Raw genomic sequence first — 22,467 nt, 5'->3', positions numbered from 1 at the left:
TAAATGCTCAGACTTCATCTGACTAGTACAAATTATTATACCACAGCAAAAACAATGGAAAATTACTGCTTCGCAACCTCGTCCTGTAACGTTAAAAATCTTGAAATGGAAACATGATCTCTTACTCATGAAAACAAATATCTCTTGAAACCATACAATCACACAATTAAATAGCAAGCATTGGGAAGCATTGCAAGAGCAACAAAATAAGTAAAATAATAAGTAATATAAAAACATAACATGACTAATATATAATAATAAAGTGATAAATCAAATGACAACTACATAAATGACTAATCTTAAAAACAACACAGATAGTCGCTCTCTCAAACACACACACACACACACACACACACACACACACACACACACACACACACACACACACACACACACACACACACACACACACACACACACACACACACACACACACACACACACACACACACACACACACACAGACTAATAACTAGTTCATTTCTCACAAAAATGATTTAGACATTATTTACAGCTCAAATAATAAATATTTTGGATGAATTAATGTAAATGCACAGACAAGTTGCAAATTTTGGATGACGGCAGTGTTTGCTTTAATTACTCAATAGAGCTTAACTTATAGGCAAAACACAGAAAAGTCCTTTAAGGATGTAAGTCAAAGACAAAAAAAAAAAAAAGATTTCAGAACTTTGTTAGTTTTTCAGGATCATTGGAGCTACTACACTCTTATTGTGAGCTAAAAGCTTTCATAAAATTTGCCTAAATATTTTATACATAAACTAGCAAGCGATGGAGGACATGTAGAACTTTGTGAATGATCGGCCTTCAAATTTTGCAGACATCAGCAGAGCTTGCAATAACACCTTTACCTGTACTTTATGTTCCCCATGATCTGATAATCTGATAATTCCAAGTGTAAAAATTCAAACTGAAGCGTGAGAAAAAAACAATTTCTTTGCAATTTTCGTAAAAGTCTGAACTTGACTTAAGCAGTTCTTTCTCACCTCTGGCAGATAATGAGCAATAATTGCTGTGTATACTCATGCTGGATAAGTGCATGCTCTTTTGGCCGGGGTAGCCGGGTACAATCCGGATCAAAGAGGAGTGCTGGGTGGGTAGCAGACTTTTGAGCAGATGATGGTCTGGAAAGGAGATGATTGGCTCTCTGCGGGGTGCTGAGAAGCTTGGGAGAGAAGGACAGAACTTCCTCGCCAATTATGCTACACCTGATCACAGGTGGTCCGGAATAACTGATCCCAGTGCTTGGATGAACTGCCTGTCTCTCTGGAAAGCTCTTACTTTGGAAGTGGGCATCAGTTTTGTTTGTCTCATTGTCTCTTACATAGTGTGCAATAATAGGTCTATTTGAAGTCACTTTTACAGCAATATATTATTTTACTTATATATAGTCTTGTTTTGCAATAAAACATACATTTATCATAAAAATATACTCTTACCAGAGAAGAAAAAAGTTGTAAGATTTGTTTTTAGAGAATGTCTTGAATTATTATAATTTTTTTAATTTGCCAGTTGGGTTTCTTGTTTTAAGCATAAACCTCACAAATGTTTGTTATATTTATAAAAACAATGAAATATAAATAAGTAAGTAAGTAAGTGAGTGAGTAAATAAATAAATAAATCTAGTTCAATCATCAAAACTCTAGAGGGCGCAGGCTGATAGGCCCTTTACATGCAATCTGCAAGCAATCACATCATTACCGCATGGCACAAGCTGATTGGCCTCTGCTGATCCTGTAGCCAATGAGATTGCTTGCTCAACATTTAAATAGTCTGGTAGTTCTGTAAGCTAGTCCTGCAACGAGCTAGAGTCAGAGTTCCTCTAAAATCCTCCTCCTCCCCCAGCTCCACCTGTCTAGATCTGCAACAGGATTTATGTATGTCTATTTATGCAGCAACATGCTCACAGCAGTATGTCTGTGTATCTATAGCAGTGGCAAGTCCATACAACAGCAGCAGCAACAGTGTAGCAAATCTAATCCGCCAAGACCAAATACATTAATTTCGCCATATAGATTTATATTCAGAGATCGCCAACTATTCAGAGAGTTGTCATGATTGAATTTTTTTTTTTTAATCTGCCAAAGTGGTAAAACAAATAAACTTAATCCCAGGTATTTCCACATATTATAATAAACAGTTTTGCTTCTCAAGAAAATGTGGTAACACTTCAGTTTAGGGTTCTATTCTCACTATTAACTAGGTGCTTATTATCATATTACTAGGATATTGGCTGTTTATTAGTACTTATAAAGCACATATCAATGCCTTATTCTGCATGATCATAATCGACATCCTTTAATCCATAGTGAGAATAGCGAGAATTGGACCCTAATCTAAAGTGTGACCACAAATATATATAGCTTTAAAGGGATAGTTCACCAAAAAATGAAAATTATACCATGATTTACTCACCCTCAAGCCATCCAAGGTGTATATTACTATCTTCTTTAAGACAAACAAAATCGGAGTTATATTTAAAAATATCCTGGCTTTTAAGCTTTATAATGGTAGTGAATGGGGGGGGGGGGGGGGGGGGGACGAAGCGATGGGTTTTTGTAAGAAAAATATCCATATTTACAACTTTATTAGCTATACGATACTCCGACATCCTATGTCACAAGAGTAATCCCTGACACAATGTATGACCTAAGATAAGATGTCGGAGTATCGTATAGCTAATTAAGTTGTAAATATGGATATTTTTCTTACAAAAACCCAACCCAACCCAACAAAAAAGTGAACTTGTGCCATACAGTCATCTGCCGGAAGCTAGTTATTATAGCTAATAAAGTTTTAAATATGGATTTTTTTCTTACACAAATGCATCGCTTCGTTTCAGAAGGCCTTTATTAACCCCATGGAGACGTATGGATTACTTTTATGATGGATGGGTGCATTTTTTGGGGCTTCGAGAACTCACCCCCATTCACTTCCATTATAAAGCGTGCAAGAGCCAGGATATTTTAAAATATATCTCAGATTGTGTTAGGATGGCTTGAGGGTGAGTAAATCATGGGATAACTTTCATTTTTGGGTGAACTATCCCTTTAAGGAAGTTTTCAATGGACGCCAAGACGAAAATATTGCGAAAATTTCTTTTTTGCAGTGCAATTTACATGTGCTTGTGATTCTTATAGCCAATTAATGAACAAGGGAGTTTTTTCAGCGCACTGATGCTTCCCCTAAGCACACATTGTGCTCTTAATAAGGGAGAAAATGTGACATGTGCAAGAAAATTCTTAGCATCCCAGGAAAGAGGAAGCAGTGAATGCAATTACCACACAGCATGACAGCTCCTGAACCAGGGCGGTATAACAGTACAGTTATTTACTCACGGGCTCAGGGACTTTGCAGCTCTCTCGCTCTCCAAAACTCACTCTTTTTCCATACTCTTCCATTTTCTGCTGTCTTTCAATCTCCGGTGGTCATATCGACACATGCCGAGTAGATACTTGAATCTGTACAGCACTTTAAGTCTTCAACTCGCCTCAACTCACAGTTTCCATGGTTACGGGCTGGGAGGAATTGAAGACTGAAAATGACATACAGGTGACTGGCGTCTCCTCCGACAGTCAAAACTAGTTTCTCCAAGTCTTCATCTCTGGTCTTATCACAAGCAATTGTTTGGAGAAGAAGCTTAAACCCATACAGAAGAGATAATACAAAACCTGTTCATATGTACACAAGTTCAGAAATAACAATAAAATGTGCATCTTGTATCAGTTTGATCATATAAGAAGTGCTTCTTTGAATGAAAAGTTTCTTTGAAAACTTTCTACTACTTTCGCTGAATATACTCGGATACAATCCTTGATCACAAACTAGAGCATTGAAAGTTTATTTGCTCAAATGGTTTGTACATTCTTCCAAAGACTAGCATACCTATTTGCAGTTTCATTTTTTGTCCAGCCATAAACTAGAATGAAAATTCAAATGGAATACAAACCAGGCAAAGCTACATGGGATGGATTTGAACAGCTTTACAGGAGAATGCACACTGTAAAATATAATCCAAAGATAAAGTAAATAACACTGGAAAAAAAAAAGTTTGCTGTTTGCTAACTAAGTATCTAAAAGCAGCTTTTCTATTACAATATATTCAGATTTTCTGAGAAACTTGTCAGATTAGTTGGATTAATGATTTTTTTTTTAGCTCAAGTACAATGATATATATTAAAAAGAAATTGGTTTTATGATTCAGTCTCATTTTCCCTCTTTCCAGCATTCACTGGAGCTGGGATAATCAATATGGTTGCATTGTTTGGCCTTTTATTAAATCTCAATATATAATTTTAGTTTGTGGAAACATGACCTTTTAAGTTCATTTAGTATATTTTCATAAAATAAGAAGATCATTTAAACTAATAAAAAACTGCAAACTGTTGCCTTCAGTTTTTGCCCTCAAATACGGCTAAGTATTTACAGTGCAGAGTAGGAGAGGAAAAAGATGAGCAGAAAGAGAGATTAGAGGTTATTAACAGAATACAATTCAAAACCAGTAAAAAAAAAAAAAACATCCTTATTCAGTTTCCTTGTTCACTTTTTGTCCCCAATGAAAAACTGAACCTGAGAACCTGATATTAATATTACAGCTTAATGAAACTTTCAAATGGTACAGTTTAAATCATATGGTCTTTGTATGACAGCCTATTTTTTCAATACACAACCCATAACAGGTTATAATTTAATCAATAATGACTTGTCGAGGAACTTAGTGGACTTTTATTTTTATGGAGCTGTAGTTTAACTTAAGCTACCCTGACAATCATACAATTTTGCCTTTTCATTTTTTTTTTTCAGCCCACGTTTTGGACAAAAATAAGTTCACAGGCAAAACACATTCCTATATTTCACATTCAAAGGCGGTTTGGACTTGGACAAAGAATGACATTAACTAAGCTTGTGTGATCTGTGCTGTTAAATGCATACTAAAATGAGGTGTTGATCATGTTCTTTTGGGAATGACACCCAAACTGAAAACCCTCAACTCAAGTGATCCTGCGGTCAGTGTGTTATTTTAAAGAAAAACTGTTAAAGACTAAAAATAGCAAAGAATAACATGTGCTTATTACAAAACACAGTAGCATCAAAAGCATATAGTGAGTTAAGTCATTCTTCACATTAATTACAATGGATTGGCTTACAAAATAGCAACTAAATGAATGATGCAAACAAATGGTGTTAAAACTTTTCTCAAAACTGTTATTACTGTAAGGCCCTTCACACAAGGACGATAAATAACAATAATGATAAATATAAAGTTCTAAAAATCGTTCTAAACACAAAATAATAACAGAGTCCAGGTGATGAACGATATAAACATTGGGCGCACATAGAATGAACAGGGCGTTATCGTTTGTTGGTGGACGCTTATTAAGTTATCATTATGGATATCTTCATAGTTATTGTTCTTGGTGTGAATGGGTCATTTTTGCAAGCATTTAAGGTCATTTTTAGCTTAACACTTTTTGTAAAATGTTTAGCATTAAAGTGTTTTCTTTCTTTGCAATGACATTCATCCATTTTTAAGTGACCCAGCGTTCAAATTCTTATAGTATGTGCTGAACGTGGATGCAAATATAACATCATGTAATATTCATATCACAGCCGTCCAATGAAGTTATAGCAAAAATAGCAGATTACTGATTAGTAGCTTTTCGGTTACCCACCTGTTTGTTCATGAAGATGTAGATGATGGGGTTTATGACGGTGCTGGTCTTGGCTAACAGAGAAGGAACAATGCTGGCCGCTGGTGTGACCAGGCCGGGCCGCCCAAACGTGGCTAGCAGGGCCATAATCCCGTAGGGCAGCCAACAGAGCAGGTAACACACCACCATGGTGACCACCATGAAGAGCACACGCTGCTCCCGTTTACGACTCACCACTGTATTGATCCGGCTCACCTTTGTCATTTCAATTAGGGAAGAGCAAAAATAGGAGAAAAGAAGACAGAAAAATAAAAGAGATGTGAGGAACATGACATTGCACTGACAGCGGTGTCATTGCTTCTAAGCCAAAATTATAAAACTGTATATGCAGACATTTACAGATTAGATGAACGTTTAGCATAAGCTTCAGGACAGCTCGGCAGAAATGGATACAGCCGTCAATCGATCGCTCTGGTCTGTAATAGACCCTTAAACACAACAATGACCGAACAGAAGGACCATTACACGTTGTAAAATTGCCTACTGACGCACCATTTTCAGTGTTGTAGCACTTTGTCTGACAGCTGCTAAGTGCTCTTTTGGTGTAGGTGCCCAAGAGCTGAGAGTTGCTACTTTGGTTGAACTTTAGTCCCTGAAGTTTGGTGCAGTGGCGCTCTGAGGTGCCATTCGCTCTCAGAACGCAATGTGGATGCGGAGGAAAGTCATTTTCTTTATCAGTGCTCTTGTCTTATTCCAGTAAAATATTTAAACTGTCCACCAGATACATTTACTTATTAACACTTCTATTCAGCAAGGAAGCATTACATTGATCAAAAGTGAAAATAAAGACATTTATACTATTTCCGTTCTTTTGAACTTTCTATTCATCAAAGGATCCTGGAAAAAAGAATCCACAAAAATATTAAGCAGCACAACTGTTTTAATCAGTGATAATATGTAATTTTTCTTAAAATCAGCATATTATTATGAATTCTGAAGGATCATGTGACTGTAGACTGGATTGATAGCTGCTGAAAATTCAACTTTGCCATCAGAGGAAAAAAAGATATATTATAAAATATTTTTGAATATATAATAATAATAATAATAAACTTTATTTTATATAGCGCCTTTAAAAAGTATCTCAAAGCGCTTCACAAGAATAAAAACATAAAACATACAATTAAACAAACTATGCATTTCTGACAGAAAAACGTAATAAAATACAAAAAAAATAAAACATTATGAAAATATAGGATTAATAATAATAATAATAAGACAATTATAAACAATTATGTAAAAACTACCCTAAACAAATAAGTTTTAAGTGATGTTTTAATCTCAATGCCTAATCTCAATAGGCAGGGAATTCCAAAGTTTTGGAGCATTCGACGAGAAGGCCCTATCACCCATGGTTTTTAGTCGGGTATGCGGAACAATTAAAAGGCCAGCTTCCAAAGAGCGGAGATCACGTGCTGGTGTGTAGGGTGTTAAAAGTTCAGTTAGATAATGAGGTGTCAGTCCATGCAAGGCCTTATAAGTAAGCATTAAGATTTTAAAATCAACACGGAATCTGACAGGGAGCCAGTGTAAAGATTCAAGTACCGGACTAATATGGTCCCTTGTCCTGTTTCCAGATAGAATTCGAGCGGCAGAATTTTGTACCAACTGTAGTTTGTTTATGGTAGCTTTTGAAACCCCAGCCAACAGAGCATTACAGTAATCAATACGAGAAAATACCACTGGGAAAAAAGTAATCAATACAAGAAAAAAGCCACTGGGAGTGACAACATAGGACGCAATCTGGCTATATTTTTTAGATGAAAAAATGATGTCCTGACCGTGCTCTGAACATGAGGAACAAATGTCAAATTATTATCAAATATAACCCCCAGATTTTTTAATTTAGTCTGAAAATTAAGTGTAGAACCTTCTTCACTAAAAGTGGGGGAACCAGCCTTCCGTAGCTGGTGAGGTGAACCAATGAGCATTACTTCCGTCTTGCTGCTGAAAGTGGCAGCTTTCATTTTTGAAACTTCATTACAAAGAGAATGAATGTCCAATATGGAAAAATTTGATAGAGGGGTACCAGAAAATTCAGCAGTGATTGTGTGAGAAAAAGATGAAGGAAGAGTAGAAATGATACATTTACGGAGGTTATCAATCTTTGAGCTAAAAAAAAATCAAGAAACCTATTACAGAGGTGCGTCGAAGCTGGAGCAGTCAAATAACTGTAACATTTAAGAAGTTTGTTAATAGAATAAAACAATTGTCTTCGGTGGTTCTGATTGTTATCGATTATCTGTGCAAAATAAGCAGATCTGGCCGATGCAATTTGGGTCTTATATTCAAGTAAGTGATCTTTCCAAGCCTGGTGAAAGACAGTCAAGCCGGACATACGCCACCTACGCTCCATTGTGCGACAGGATGTCTTCATAGCACGCAGGTTTTCATTGTACCAAGGAGAGGGTCGACCAAAAGAAACCAGACGTGATTTCAAAGGCGCAAATAAGTCCAGGCCAGACGAGAGAACAGAGTTTAACATGAGAACTTTGTCCTCCAGTGCATCAGATGAAGAAAATGCGCTCAAGGAAGAACCAATAAAATCTGAGAATTCAGAGGGTTTAATCGATCTCCATTTGCGATAGTTAATAATGCGAGAAGAGGTAGTGTTTATATCAGGCAGTTCCATAATAAAAAAGATAGACAGATGATCAGACAGCCCCAAGTCAGAGGTGTACAACTGTGACACAAATGAGCCGTTTAAAATCACCTAATCAAGAGTATGGCCTTTATTATGTGTAGGACAGTCCACGAGCTGGTTCAAATCGAAGCACTCCAATAAAGATAAAAATTCTTTTGTTGTTGTGGAATCTTTTTTGTCCAGATGGATGTTAAAGTCCCCCAAAATAAAAGTTCTCTCAAATTTGAGGCATAGCAAGGACAACATATCTGCAAATTCAGATAGAAAGTCTTTATTTTTCTTAGGAGGCCTGTAGACTGTAGCTATGGCAGTGGAAATGTGGGCAGATACACTCAAAACAAGACATTCAAATGAGTTAAACTGTGGAACAACCACAGGACTCAAGCTGAGTTGGTTATTATATAGCCCAATAATGCCCCCACCTCTTCCAGAGGACCGCGGGAGATCAAATAAGCCATATCCAGCAGGAGTAAGTTCATTAAAAAGAACACCATCTGACTCTTTGTGCCAGGTTTCCGTTAAACACACAAGATCCAGTTTACGTTCTGTAATAATGTCAGATAGTATCATAGCCTTGTTATTGACAGATCGTGTATTGAAAAGCGCCGAGTTCACCAGACGAGGAGCAGTTGAAACCAGAGAAGCAACTACGCGCTTGGGAAACGACAAGTTGTTGGAATTAACCCCCCTAGGCCTACACAACAGCGTTTGAGATTTGCGCAGAAATGCAGGACAAGCAACAGTAGTAACAGCTGAGAAGGAAAAGCTGCGTCTTGAAGAGCGATATAACGCGTCGGTCGTAGTATTCCAGCATGACTGCAGAGAGTGTATGTGTCATTCGCCAGATAAAAGTTACCCTTACGATTCGACAGTTGGCGAACAGTGTACCTTAGGGCCATGTTGGAGAAGTCCACACCAGCCGGGACTTCACAGTGGTGCCAATCCTGGGAGGGACAGCAGAAGAGGTGATTCCAGCGAAGAACAGTCAGTGATAAAAGCAGTAATCCAAAGAGTGAAACGTAATTCCACATCATAGAAGCAGTAATCCGGTAAATGTACAGTAATCCGGTAAATGTACAGTAAATGTACATTTCCGGTTGGAAGGGTACGCTGGCGTGTTTTGGCTGCCGCTCCTTTCTCCCGTTTGTTTGTTTTTATTATTATTATCGATGAGCATTCATTGAGAGTTTTGGAGTATGCGAAGAATGCCTATTTTATCGTGAGGAGGAATTACACTTCATCCGTTGGATTACTGCTTCTATGATTATATCTCTATTATAACAATATAAAAGTTATTAGATTATAGTAATATTTCACAATATTACTGTTTTTACTGTATTTTTTATTAAATAAATGCAGTCTTCTTAAATATAATAGACTTTATTAAGTAATGTATGTGATCAACTTTGGTCATGGGATCTTCAAACAACAAATACAACTTTGAACTGGTTACAATAGTAAATCGTGCAACCCAAATCTGAAGTTTCTCCTGAATACAAATGTATTACATTTTTAAATCAACATATATTATTTTAAATTAAAGCAGGGTATTTTTTCTATACATGATATAAAATATTTACAGTTTGGTTCCACATGTGAAATGACCTAGCAATGTTGTTTGCTTGTTTTAAGGTTTAATTTAACTATATATATATTTTTAGATGTATGCTTTAAACAGGAAAAAAGGGGTACAGAAAAGAAACAAGATATGTTCTCTGAAAAACAAGTCTTAATACCTTACACAATTGCGCTTTTGAATTAGGATGTTTACAAGAATTGTCTTTTACTGGAAAATAATGCAAACATACTCAAAAACTCACACTCTTCCTGCATTCATGTCAAATCAGTTGTCAAACCCAAATAAATTACTATAGGAATCAAATTAATAAAGCTGTCTGGAAAAAGAGAAAGCGTGTATTGGGAAGTAGCCCTGTAAAAAAAAAAAAAAAAGAATCTCTACTTCAGTCTTTCAGCACTTTGAATTATATACTTTAAATTACAACATGAACACATTTCTTCCTGATTGGCCTGTACTTCTGAACACATTTCTTCCTGATATGGCCTGTACTTCTGAATGTAATGTAATGGCCAGTGGCCTGAGTAACATAATTGGGCTTTGACTAAGAGCTAATTAAGAGCAATGGAGTGGAACAAGTGCAGCCTTTTCTTTACAGGCGGTCCTCGCTAGGCACCCTCGATTCCACCGTCCACCTTGAACAGAAGCCGCAACTTGACAAATTATTACTTAGCAGAATGTCAGATCAATGTCAAGTTGCTAATAGGCTCCCCATGGAGTTGTGCCACAGTTTTTTTTTTTTTTGAGTGTGGTTACATTAAAAAGTCCTATATGCACAGAAGGGCACCATGGGGTTCAGACTGTGAATAACACAGCATGGTGTGAAGGCCTATGGGGGTGTGAAGTCATGGTGCAGTACATCACCGGAGGACACAGCCAGCGGCACATCTGCGGCCGCTCTACCAATTAAGAATTAGAGAAGACGTGATGGCTGTTTGAGATGCAGTGCTGAGGTGGGTGGACAAAAAGAGGGCAGTTCGTAACCCGTAAGTCATCCACAACTTCAACCCAATTGAAGTTTGATTGGCAGGTGGAAATTTAATGGTCACATTAAACACAGGATGCCAAGCAAAGCAGGCTAAAGACAGACAACCTGAGATGTGAATCACAATAGGAGAAAGCGAGTTTGTTGTGTGTCTGTGTAGGTGTTTGTCTATAATCCTCAGATGAATTCCAGTAATAACAGCACAACTCCTGATGAAACATTATTGCTGGGGAATAGCAATTATAAGCAGTTATTTAAAAGTGCCGAAATGCTAAATGGATTAAACAAATAAACTGTGAAATAGGGAAAATTAGTCTAACTAGGACAGAAAATGTGCTTTGGGAACATTACAATAATCACACGGAGTGTGAAAGCAAAGGCTCACTCAATGCTCAAACCCTTATTAGCATAAATATATATATATATATATTTTTTTTTTTAGCTCTCGATAACAAAAAAATCAGTTGAGATTGAATAGATTAAAAACTAAAAAACACAAAAATCTGATGACATTCAGAGCTGTCAAACTTCTAAAATGTGCCTGGAGAGAAAAACTGCAGCCGTCCACAAAGTTGCATCATTAGAGAGGGCGAGTGCATGTAAATCCAGGCGTGTGTTACACACCTAACTCCGATGTTGTGGTGGTGTTGTGGTAATGAGGCTCTCCCCTCGGGGTGCGTGTGAGCCCTGCAGTCAGAAGGTGGCAAACCCAGCAGGATGGAGAGCTGTGAAGGAGATGCTAATGCAAGTGGCATATCCAGCGTCTGTCAGAGTGTGTTTGGTCAGGGAGGATCCCTCGGGTATGTGGGTGGGTGGACGTCAAACATTATGTTGCTAAGAAGATTCTGAAAGCTGTGATCACAGCTGAGATCGGCAAAATAAACTTTGTTTCTGGAGATCTCACTCCGTTCTTCTCTGATAGTGATGATAAAAAGAGCTCTCAGTCTCTCTTAGAAAAAGAAATATCTGTCAGCAGTCTGTGGAACATGGGTAAATCTTTCAGTTCTCCAGTGAACCTGATATTTTGCTGACCTGGGGGGTTCAATTCTAAAGGCTTAAGCAAGATGGTGATACTCCTTAAAAGTTTTTTTTTCTCTGTTATGGACTCACTGCTCCAAGGCTTTATGAGTGATCCAAGTGCAGCATTTATTTAGGACAATCCACAAAATCAGGCAAATGGTCAAATACACACTAGGCAGAATCCAAGGAAACAGGCAGAGAACACTAAATACTGGAACAGGGAAAAATAATACAGGTGCTCAGAAATGCAGTGGTAACACTAACAAGACTACACAATGAAAGGCAAATACAAATAAGCTAATGAACAGGTTGGAGAAATCAAATCCTAATGAGTCGGGGCAATGGATTATGGGGCATGGAGTTCATGATGAGATACAGGAAACAGAAGGAGATCCCTCTGGTGGAGACACTCCAGCTGGTGAATATGACAATTCCAGCCTTTACCAATCTTAAGCCCCGTACACACCGGTTGTACTTTTTTTTCAACGCGTTTTTTGTGTTCACAACCAAGCGATTTTCGCTGACGATGAGCCGAGTGAACATGCAAATTCATTCCCTGACATTGGATGGCGCTTAATGTAAAACAGAAATAGTCCTATTTTGTAGTCGCTGTCACGTTTGTCATAGTTCTTTATGCTCCGACACCAACGAGACCAGAAGCTCTACATTCATCTTGCCTTGCATCTTCCTCGTCTTATTTCTTCCCGGCAGTGTAGACCATAGATATCCATAATAAAGGCCATATTTGGCCAGCAGCGCCAATCTCATTGGTCGGATAGTTTTTGACGAGGCGCGTCAAACCAAAAAAACGAACCCGAGGCGTTTTAAAAAAAATGACGCTTTTGCGCGTGGCGTTTTTCGCGTCGGTGTGCACACTCACATTGGCGCCCTTTGTTTAGTCACGAGGCGTTAAACGTCGGGTGTGAACAGGCCTTTAGAGCGTTTATTTCATATGTAAGCAAAATTGACATTATAACTGAAATATACCCAAATGAATCAGAATCAAATCGCAATCAAATTGAGGGCTTCTGAATCAAATCGAATCAAGAAATCTGTATCTGTAAATCTGTATACCCAGCCCCACAGTACGCAGGACAGCACAGGATCACGAATCCTGTTCACACACACAAAATATTAATTTTACTTGCTACCAGTCTCAGAAACAACAGTTGATAGATAAGTCTGAATGCTCCCATGATGTTGATAAAAACAGTTACAGCGGACAGTTTCTTATCATTAAATAATTTCTCTGAGCATGCTATTGTAGGGAAATTTCAGTAACTGAAACTTTTTAGTAACAAATATCAATTATGAAAACAGACACATCTGTTTGATGACTCAACTGTACGTAATCATTAAATAAAAAGAACAATAATCTGGCAATAGAACAGCTGTAATCAGCGGGCCCACACACAATCTGCACCCATTAGATTTCCACAGAACTGGAACACCCTTCATTCACCAAGTTCTACACATCCCCCAACGCTTTCATGCTCAATGATTAAATATTTGGGCTAATTTAATTGTGTTTTCAGCTTCCAATACTCTCAGCTCCGATTAACACATTTTCCCATGCTCAAATCCCTTCGGCAGATTTCCCCATAAATCAACGCAGAAAATAATCCCCAGATTCCCTCTGGGCCTCTTAACCATTAAAGCCTATAATAGGACATTTTTATTTGTTAATAAAACTCTGAGATTTATGACATCAGCATCACTCCACTCATGTTCTTGTGCATCCCCGAGCTCTACATTTTACACCATTAAAAAGAATAAAGGATGGATGGATGGATGGATGGACAAACAAAGGGATAGATAGATAGATAGATAGATAGATAGATAGATAGATAGATAGATAGATAGATAGATAGATAGATAGATAGATAGATAGATAGATAGATAGATAGATAGATAGATAGATAGAACGATGTGGTCTCGGTCTCAGAAAGACCCTGTATAATCACTATAATTAAAATAATTATTCTTGACTAATGAAGGACATTTTTCTAAAAACACCAAAACAATTCAACTAAAACTAAAAACCCGAACTAAAAAAGTGAGAAAAATAAGTAGAGAAAGAGAGTTGATAGTTGAAAGATGGATGGCTGGAGTGACAGATGGAGCAGTGAGTGAGAAGCACAAAGCAAAGTCAAAAACAGACTTAAAGAAAGTGGCAGCCAGCGAGAGAGAAAAGGGTGATGGTACTACAGTGTATGAGGAGTAGGAGTAGAGTGACAAGGGAGAAGGACAGATAAAACATTCTAGACCAGCCCATTTCAGTAAAATAGGGCCTGACGATCCTCTCCTGATTGATTTGGGGTATAACCTGATCCCTCGTGGACTAGATCATTAAATCTTCTGTCTGACAGGTGGGCAGACCAGTTGTGAGTATAGCTGCTTAAAAAGCTCCCAGGAGAGTGTGTTGCTCTGCCTCTCTTTCTTTATCATTCTTGCTCTCCCTCTATTTTTAAGCAGCCAGTTGCTAGTACAGCATACATAAATCAATGTCTTTTGGTAAACAGAATAGAGTGCAGACGTGAATGTGATGAACTCATTTTGGCAGACTCTGTCCTCATGTAAACTGGTGACGAGGTGTGTGTTCAGCAATACAAACGCTCCTCCCACCACAAATCAAATTTTCTGAGTGTAATTATATCCCTCTCTTTGTCATAACATTTTGATTAAATTCAGTGTCCACTAATTATAGACTGTTATAAAATCCAATCAAATGGAAATGATAAAGTCTGTGCAGGAGTTTCATGAGAGAGATAAGTCGATAAGAAAAGCATGAATGCCTTATTTGCAGCACTTTATTTAAACACACCAGAAGACAAAGAGAAGCAGACATAAATCTCAGGCAGACAATGAAATAGAGGGACAGTCCAGAACTCGTGGTCGTAAACAGGCTGAGGTCGAGGCAGGGAGCAAACGTTCGTACACAGAGTCCAGAGAACAGGCAAAGATCAGGGAACCAGGAAAACCAGGGATACTAGGAAACGTTCAGGAATACTTGGAAATGTCTGCAGGGCAAAACAAGACTTCGCAATGAACATGGGGAGAAGGGGCCAGATAAAGGAGTCTGAGTGTGCACAGGTGACAGTGATGATGATGAGGCAGGGATGGATGGTGATCAGATGGTGAAGGGGGTGATGGGAAGTGCAGTCTTTATATTCAGGGGAGAGTGATCTGATGATGCCAGAAGGAGGTGTTGTAGAGCGCTCTGTGACAGAGCCTGGACGGCGACGGGGTCTCCCTCGAGGCCTCGGAGCAGGGCGATCTGGATGATCCTGGTAAAAGGTGGCCAGCAACGCGGGGTCCAGGATATCTTGGGACCTGACCCAGGAGCGTTCCTTAGCGTTCCACCGCGGCGCCTAGAATCCAGGACCTCTCGCACCCGATACGCCTGCTCGCCGCCGACATCAATGGGGGGAGCTTGTACGGAAGCGACCTCCTCCTGCTGGGGCCAGCTGCGGGTCTGAGAAGGGAAACATGAAAGGTTGGTGAAATACGGTATGTGGAAGGCAGTGCAAGACGGTAAGACATGGGAGGGATCTGACGGAGGATCTGGAAGGGACCAATGAACCGAGGGGATAACTTTTTCCATGGGAGTCTAAAGCGGAGATCACGAGTGGACAGCCACACCCATTGGCCAGATCTGTAGAGAGGTCCACCGCGCCTTCTCCGATCTGCTTGGTGTTGGAACTGGCGAACGGCTCGTTGCAGGTGCACATGGGCAGTGTTCCAGGTGTCCTCACTGCGACGGAGCCAAGCGTCCACAGCCGGGAGGTCAGTGGGCTCGCCCGACCACGGGAACAGAGGTGGTTGGAACCCTAAGACACACTGAAAAGGGGTTAAACCGGTAGCTGGCTTGCACAGAGAATTCTGGGCGTACTCAGCCCAGACCAGATACCGGCTCCAGTCCAGCTGGTTCTGATGGCAGTATGTGCGAAGTAATCGTGCGAGGTCTTGATTGAGACGTTCGACCTGTCTGTTGGCCTGAGGGTGGTACCCGGAGGTGAGGCTGACATTGATGTTCAGAACTCTCTCCAGACTCGGGAGGTAAATTGAGGACCACGGTCAGAGACAATGTCCTCGGGAAGACCAGAGACGAAACACATGATGCAGAAGGGCCTCAGCTGTTTGCAAAGCGGTAGGCAGACCAGCCAGGGGGATGAAGCGACAAGCCTTGGACAAGTGGTCTACCACAGAGAGAATGGCAGTATATCCCTGGGAAGGAGGCAGATCGGTGACGAAATCCACGGCTACATGGGACCATGGACGTCGGGGAACTGGCATAGGCTGAAGAAGACCGGCTGGTTTTAGATGAGAAGATTTGACGGTATTGCAAATGGTGCATTGATGGATGAATTGATTACATCAGAATGTAGCGATGACCAACAGAAGCGGTTTGTGACTAACTGAATGGTAGCAGAAATCCCAGGATGACCAGCGCTGGGTGCGCAATGAACCCATTGGTAGAGAAGCTTTAACGGATCATCCGTCCAGCCCGTTTGCGCAGCGAGAGTGCGAAATGAAAGAGTGAAATCCGCAGCAGATGAATTTCCTTGAGGTAAAGATAAAAGTAGCTCACCGGGATCCTTTCCTCCAGCGAGATGTTCGAAGACCTCTCAAAGCGCGGTCACCCATTCCAGTGCCCGTCCAGTGAGCAGTGAGCAGAAAAAGGAGACGTGGCTGTCCTCCGTGGTGAAAAACTGGGGCTGCTGATTGATATACAAGTTGCACTGCAGGAAAAAATCCTTTACAAGCAGCAGGTGAGCCGTTGAATTTCTCGGGAAGAGATAGACGTGGATTGTTAAATGTGTTACTCACGCTGGGTTGCGGTGAAACAGGTGCAAAACAAGACTTTGCAATGGACATGGGGAGAAGAGGCCAGATAAAGGAGTCTGAGTGTGCACAGGTGACAGTGATGATGATGAGGCAGGGATGGGGGGGTGAAAAAGTGCAGTCCTAATATTCAGGGGAGAGGGATCTGATGACGCCAGAAGGAGGTATTGTAGAGCGCTCCGTGACAGCTACAACGGGTTTTCCCCCCCATACATTTAGCATTATTTATCAGCATATTAAGAGCATTTCATAATAAACAATGTTCTAATTTGGTAAATTATTTAGAGGTGGCAAGGGAAGACTTTGAATGTTAACTTTGTTTTGTCCTCATGAGAGTTTTTAATAATTAGATTATGTACATTGCTTGATTATTACTTTGTGCAAAATATAAAAATGGTCCATATTCTTCATAAGAGGTAAAGAGGGTGCACCCCCAGTATGTTTTCTCAATCCCACGGCCATCTACTGTATGTGCCATACCCATAGGTGTAAAAAAAAAAAAAGAACATCCAGTTGGGAGAAATATTTAATTCTAAGGAGAAGCACACCATCTGGATCCATAATTCTTTTTTTTTATGCCGATTTACATTCTTAGTGCATATCGCCACCTACGGGGCATTTTTTAATCGTATCTTTTAATCTTTTATCTTTAATCAGTTTTTTATTACGGTGAACAAGAATTAAATTGTTTGTTTGATGAATGATTACACTAAAATAAAACTGTGTTTGCAAAGATAATATGGCTGTATAAGTTTGCTTAGCCATTTTGCTTACACATTTCTTGTAAGGTGAGATGCATCACATAGCCAATGTATTTTTATAGAAATATATTATATAGAAAACGTCCTGTTGCCAAAAAAAAAAAAAGATCTACAATGTTTAAAATGAGAATATATGCTGAATACCTCTGAAGTAAACTAAACTGCTCTGGTGTTATGTTTAGAGAATAAGTTGCTATGGCTACTTATACATACATACCCTGAAAGTTACCTCAGGTTATCCGCTTACTCTGAGTAAACTTACCCGGAACACAGCACATCACCTGATTTCTGGATTAGGTTTGCAGAAGCCCCTCTCCATAACATACCCATTCCTGAAGGACCCTATCCACATTAGAAATGCTGCAACATTCGCCCAACCACAACAAAAACAAACACTGCTCTAAATGGTACAAGACAGAATATGACAGCGCAGCACATTTTCAGAATTGCCTCATAATTTTCTCTTTTAGGACTGCAGAGTAGCATTGCAGCAGCAGATATAATAAAGACATGTGACAACAGAGATTTGGTGAATTTTCGGACAACCCGAGGGCTGTATGTTCTGTCTGAAATGAAACAGGAGATGAGGAAAGACTGGGAGAGAGATGGCTAGCTAAGAGCAGGGGTGTCCAATCCTGTTCCTGAGGGGGGACATTTGTCCGGCAGAGTTTAGCTTCAACCTTCCTCAAACTTGCATGGAAGTTTCCAGTATTCCTGAAGACTTTGATTAGTTGGTTTGGGTGTTATTTTTGTGTCAATAAGATATCATTATAGATTTTAATAATAGTTTTTATACATTTGGTTTTAGTTATTTTAGTACATCAAGTTAAAGTAAATGAAAATGAGAAATATCTCCGTGGTAACTAGCTGAAATAAAATGAGTTTACATGCTAAGAGAAATAAAATATTTCTTTTTAACCTTGTTCAGGTGTGTTTAATTAGGAATGGAGCTTAACTCTGCAAGTTCCCTTCCAGTAGCGGTATGGCCACTTATTCTCCAAAAAGACTTTAACTTCATTGCCGATGTCATTTGAAGGCTCCTAATTAAGAGGGACTGCACTGTAAATAGCAGACTAATTAAGTTGCAAGTCGTCAGGCTCAACTTCAAAACAAATTATACCAAATAGGTGATACTTATATACAGCTCATCATTTACTCACCCTCATGTCATTCCAAACGTGTATGACTTTCTTTATTCTTTGGAACAAGAAAGATATTTTGAAAAATCTCAATGTTTTTTGCCCATACAATGACAATCAATGGGGCCCAACACTGTTCCCCTTTGATGTTCCTTCTATGGCCAAAAGCAGTTGAAATGTTGTTCTGCCGAAGAAAGAAAGCTAGAGTAAATGACAGAATTTTCATTTTTAGATGAACCATCCCTTTAAAGAAATGCAATTTGAGAAGTTAGAAAGAACTGGGAGCAAGCAGTAAACTCTGACGAAAACCATTCAACCCCATGCAGCCTTCAAATCCAAACCTATTGAATTAAATCAAAATGATTCATCTGCAAAATCTCATTCTTGACACCTCACTTGAGGTCAACACTTTTCAGCGATGGCAATGTGACCTGCAGCAGATGTGAACTTGGTTTCTCTCTCACTTTGTCTCTCGTTCTGTCTACCCAGCCTGTCTCTGTGCGAATGGACAGTTCTGTTTCGAAGGATGGAGAAAACGAGCGTGGCAAATCCGCTGGGTTTTTCTCCCTATGTTTCCCCAGCATGCTCCTTTTCACCCGCAGTGTGAGTTTACAGAAAGAGACAGGCCGTGTCCGAGCAAATGAGGCTGTTCTTTGGGAAGGCGGTCGGCCCCCTACCGGGTGACATTTTGGATGGGTTAGTCAACGGCTGAGTGGAGCGACAGGAGCTGGGAGGGTTACTCTATGTGCTCTATGCACTGTGAATAGGCAACTGTCACATCTTCATTCAAACTTATATAACAATGTGACACTTTCTGGGGGATGGAGGGACAAGGTCTGTACTCTGTAGGTGTACTTACTGTAGGTGACATTCAGACTGTCACAGTATCCACAATACACTCTTAAAAATAAAGTTTCCAAAAAGGGGCAGCAATGCCATAGAAAATGTTTTTTAGGAACCTTTTAGAGAACAGTTCTTAAAAGTACCATATTTTTCTTAGTTTGAAGAATATTTTAAAAATCTAAAGAACCTTTTTCTACTATAAAAGAACGTTTTGAAAGGTTCCGTCAATGTTAAAGGTTCTTCATATAACCATAGACGCCAATAAAGTCGCCATAACATGGAAGTTACCATAGCCTTTTCTTCCTTGTTGTGACATATATCCAAGTGAAACGACTTCTCGAACAAGTAAAAATGCAGGGCGGGACTTGATTTTGTCCATCAGGAATTGATTGGATCTTTGTGGTTTGTAATTGCTGTGATCTCATGTGAGTGACAGGCTGTTCCACCCTCGTGCCAGTAAAATGGGGTTTTCTGATAAAATATTACGATGGCATATTAATTTAAAAAAAATTGCAGGGATATAATAAAAGCTGCAACATTCCATATAGAAAAAAATAGGAATATTCAATTTTGATTTCATGGTGATTTTAAGAGTGTAGCATGTTGGTGGACAGTAACAAAGTACATTTACTTGAGTACTGTACTTAAGTACACTTTTTGAGTATCTGTACTTTACTTATAGTATTATTTTTTCTGGAAACCTTTTACTTTAACTTCACTACATTTGAAAGACAAATATCGTACTTTTTACTACACTACATTTCTGTCAAGGTCCTTGAGTAGAAAGTAGTAACGTAAGTCAGGGAATGATTTTGGTTGCAGGCATTGGATTTTGGTTGAAAATTAAAGTCGGGTTGACGTCAGAACCCAACGTCGGATAGACGTTGGATTTCGGTTGGAAATATACGTCGGGTTGACGTCAGAACCAGACTGATGTTGGTTTCTGACGTCAACCCGATTTTCATTTTCAACCACAATACAGCGTCTGTCTAACATTGGAGATTAACATCAATCTGACATTGGATTCTGACATCAACCTGATTTTCATTTACAAAGTTGGGTTTGGTCTTCTAAATGCGAACTTTGTCATTGTTTTGGAGCAAACTAACTTATAGATAACAGTAAGGCTAACATACTTAAAGCCAAAAAAAAACGTTAAAAATGGCACTATTTGAGGGAACAGCCATTTGGGACGTTATTGAGTGCACTTATTCAATCCACCACTGGAACTGTGTTCTAGAAATAAATTTGATATTGATATGAGGGTAGGAAGGCAGACATAGATTCAGAGGCATAAGGTACTGTAAGTATTACAACAATGAAACAATAATAAAACAATGCATTGACATTTACTTCTTACTTTTGATACTTAAGTACTTTTAAAAACGAGTACTTCTGTACTTCTACTGAAGTAAAAATCGGTCTTTACAACTTTTACTTGTAATGGTTGTATCTGTACTTTCACTTTTCACTTTCGGGGCGGCAGTGGCTCATGTAGGTTGTCTACAAACCGGAAGGTTGGTGGTTCAATCCCCGGTTCCACTTGACCAAGTGTCGAGGTGTCCATGAGCAAGACACCTAACCCCAGCTGCTCCCGACGAGCTGGATGGCGCCTTGCATGGCTGCCGTCGCCCGTCGGTGTATGAATGAGAGAGTGAATGAATATGAGGCAAATTGTAAAGCGCTTTGGTGGCCATTGGGTCTGTGCAAGCGCTATATAAATGCAGTCCATTTACCATTTTCACTCAAGTAAGGAAGTTGTGTACTTTGTCCACCTCTGAATTAAACCCTGAAAGGTGGTTTGTGGAGTTATTGATCGTAAATGTACGTGAATCATTATCCAATTGATTGCTTGTGATGTACAGTATGCAATTAAAAATAGCTTTTAGCTTAATCGAAGGGCCGGTTACTATGTGTAATATGTCATGTGGCATTTTTGATCTCCCCCTTTGAGATGTATCAGAGTGGAGGGTGAATATATTTGACACCTGTCCCCCTAGGACTCCACCGCATCGAACGGTCAGAGTCACATCTCGAATAAACACACAGGGTGCTAATTGTCTAAAAGACTCTGAGCTTATCAGCATTCGGTCTCTGCGCCTGTGGTTCAATACCATCGGTGTGGAGCTACAATCACTCTTATACAGTGGAGACAACACTCTAGTTATCTGATCTCATGCTACGATTGGCCTATAATTGCCTTGCATTAAATGACATCTAAATAAATTGAAGGCATGCAGCGGATAAGGAAAAATGCCTTTGATCAAATTCAATGATTTTATCATCTGCAGGACACCATTATGCAAATGATTTTGTGTGAGGTGTCATAATGCACGCTCTCTAAGCATCTACATGAATCATATGAACTGTTATATACTGTTGGCAATGACGTTACTAATGGTCTACCCTATTTATAGACCTACTGTGAACAACCCTCAATAACTTGAATGGTGGTATAAGTTAAATGTCATGTAGAGGTGACTCCAAAACTGCAAATCTTGAGCACTTAAGCACTTAACCCTGGGTTGCTGCAAAGGGACTAATGGCACAATTGGATCCCCTGGGTTAGTTCCATAAACATAGCTGCCAGATTAAGACCATGCCTTAAGAACTGGTCTGACAAACTAGCAATTAGTTACGACTAATCAGTCTTTTCATGTAACTGATTTAAAATAGCTATGAACAGTCTTGAAGAAAAAAAAACTTGTAAGACTAGTCTAAGCAGTTTATGCAACCAGCCCCTGGTTAGTGAGGAATATAACACAAAATGTTATATACAGCTTTTTTTTTCTTCTCCATTGACAAAACTTAGATGCAGAGCAAAGGCAATATCTGTACATGCATCTATATCGGCAATGACAAAAATATATTTAGACAGAGTCAGATGTGAGAGTGACCTAAACTACAGTACCATTCAAAAGTTTG

General features: G+C 39.3%; 1 protein-coding gene across 1 annotated transcript in view; it reads right to left on the bottom strand.

Annotated features, from left to right (window-relative positions):
• The window catches only part of tmtopsb (teleost multiple tissue opsin b), a 36,302-nt gene that overhangs the window by 3,606 nt on the left and 10,229 nt on the right, over positions 1 to 22,467 (bottom strand). The window contains exon 3 of the mRNA XM_056249133.1: positions 5,691 to 5,924. Within this exon, the coding sequence (XP_056105108.1) occupies positions 5,691 to 5,924 (234 nt within the window). The remainder of the gene's footprint in view (positions 1 to 5,690; positions 5,925 to 22,467) is intronic.

Source organism: Rhinichthys klamathensis, unplaced genomic scaffold, assembly GCF_029890125.1.
Source record: "Rhinichthys klamathensis goyatoka isolate OS25496 unplaced genomic scaffold, OSU_Roscu_1.1 h1tg000059l_1, whole genome shotgun sequence".
NCBI lineage: Eukaryota > Metazoa > Chordata > Actinopteri > Cypriniformes > Leuciscidae > Rhinichthys > Rhinichthys klamathensis.
The sequence above is the reverse complement of the archived record's forward strand: the minus strand, read 5'-3'. Positions and strand labels throughout refer to the sequence as shown.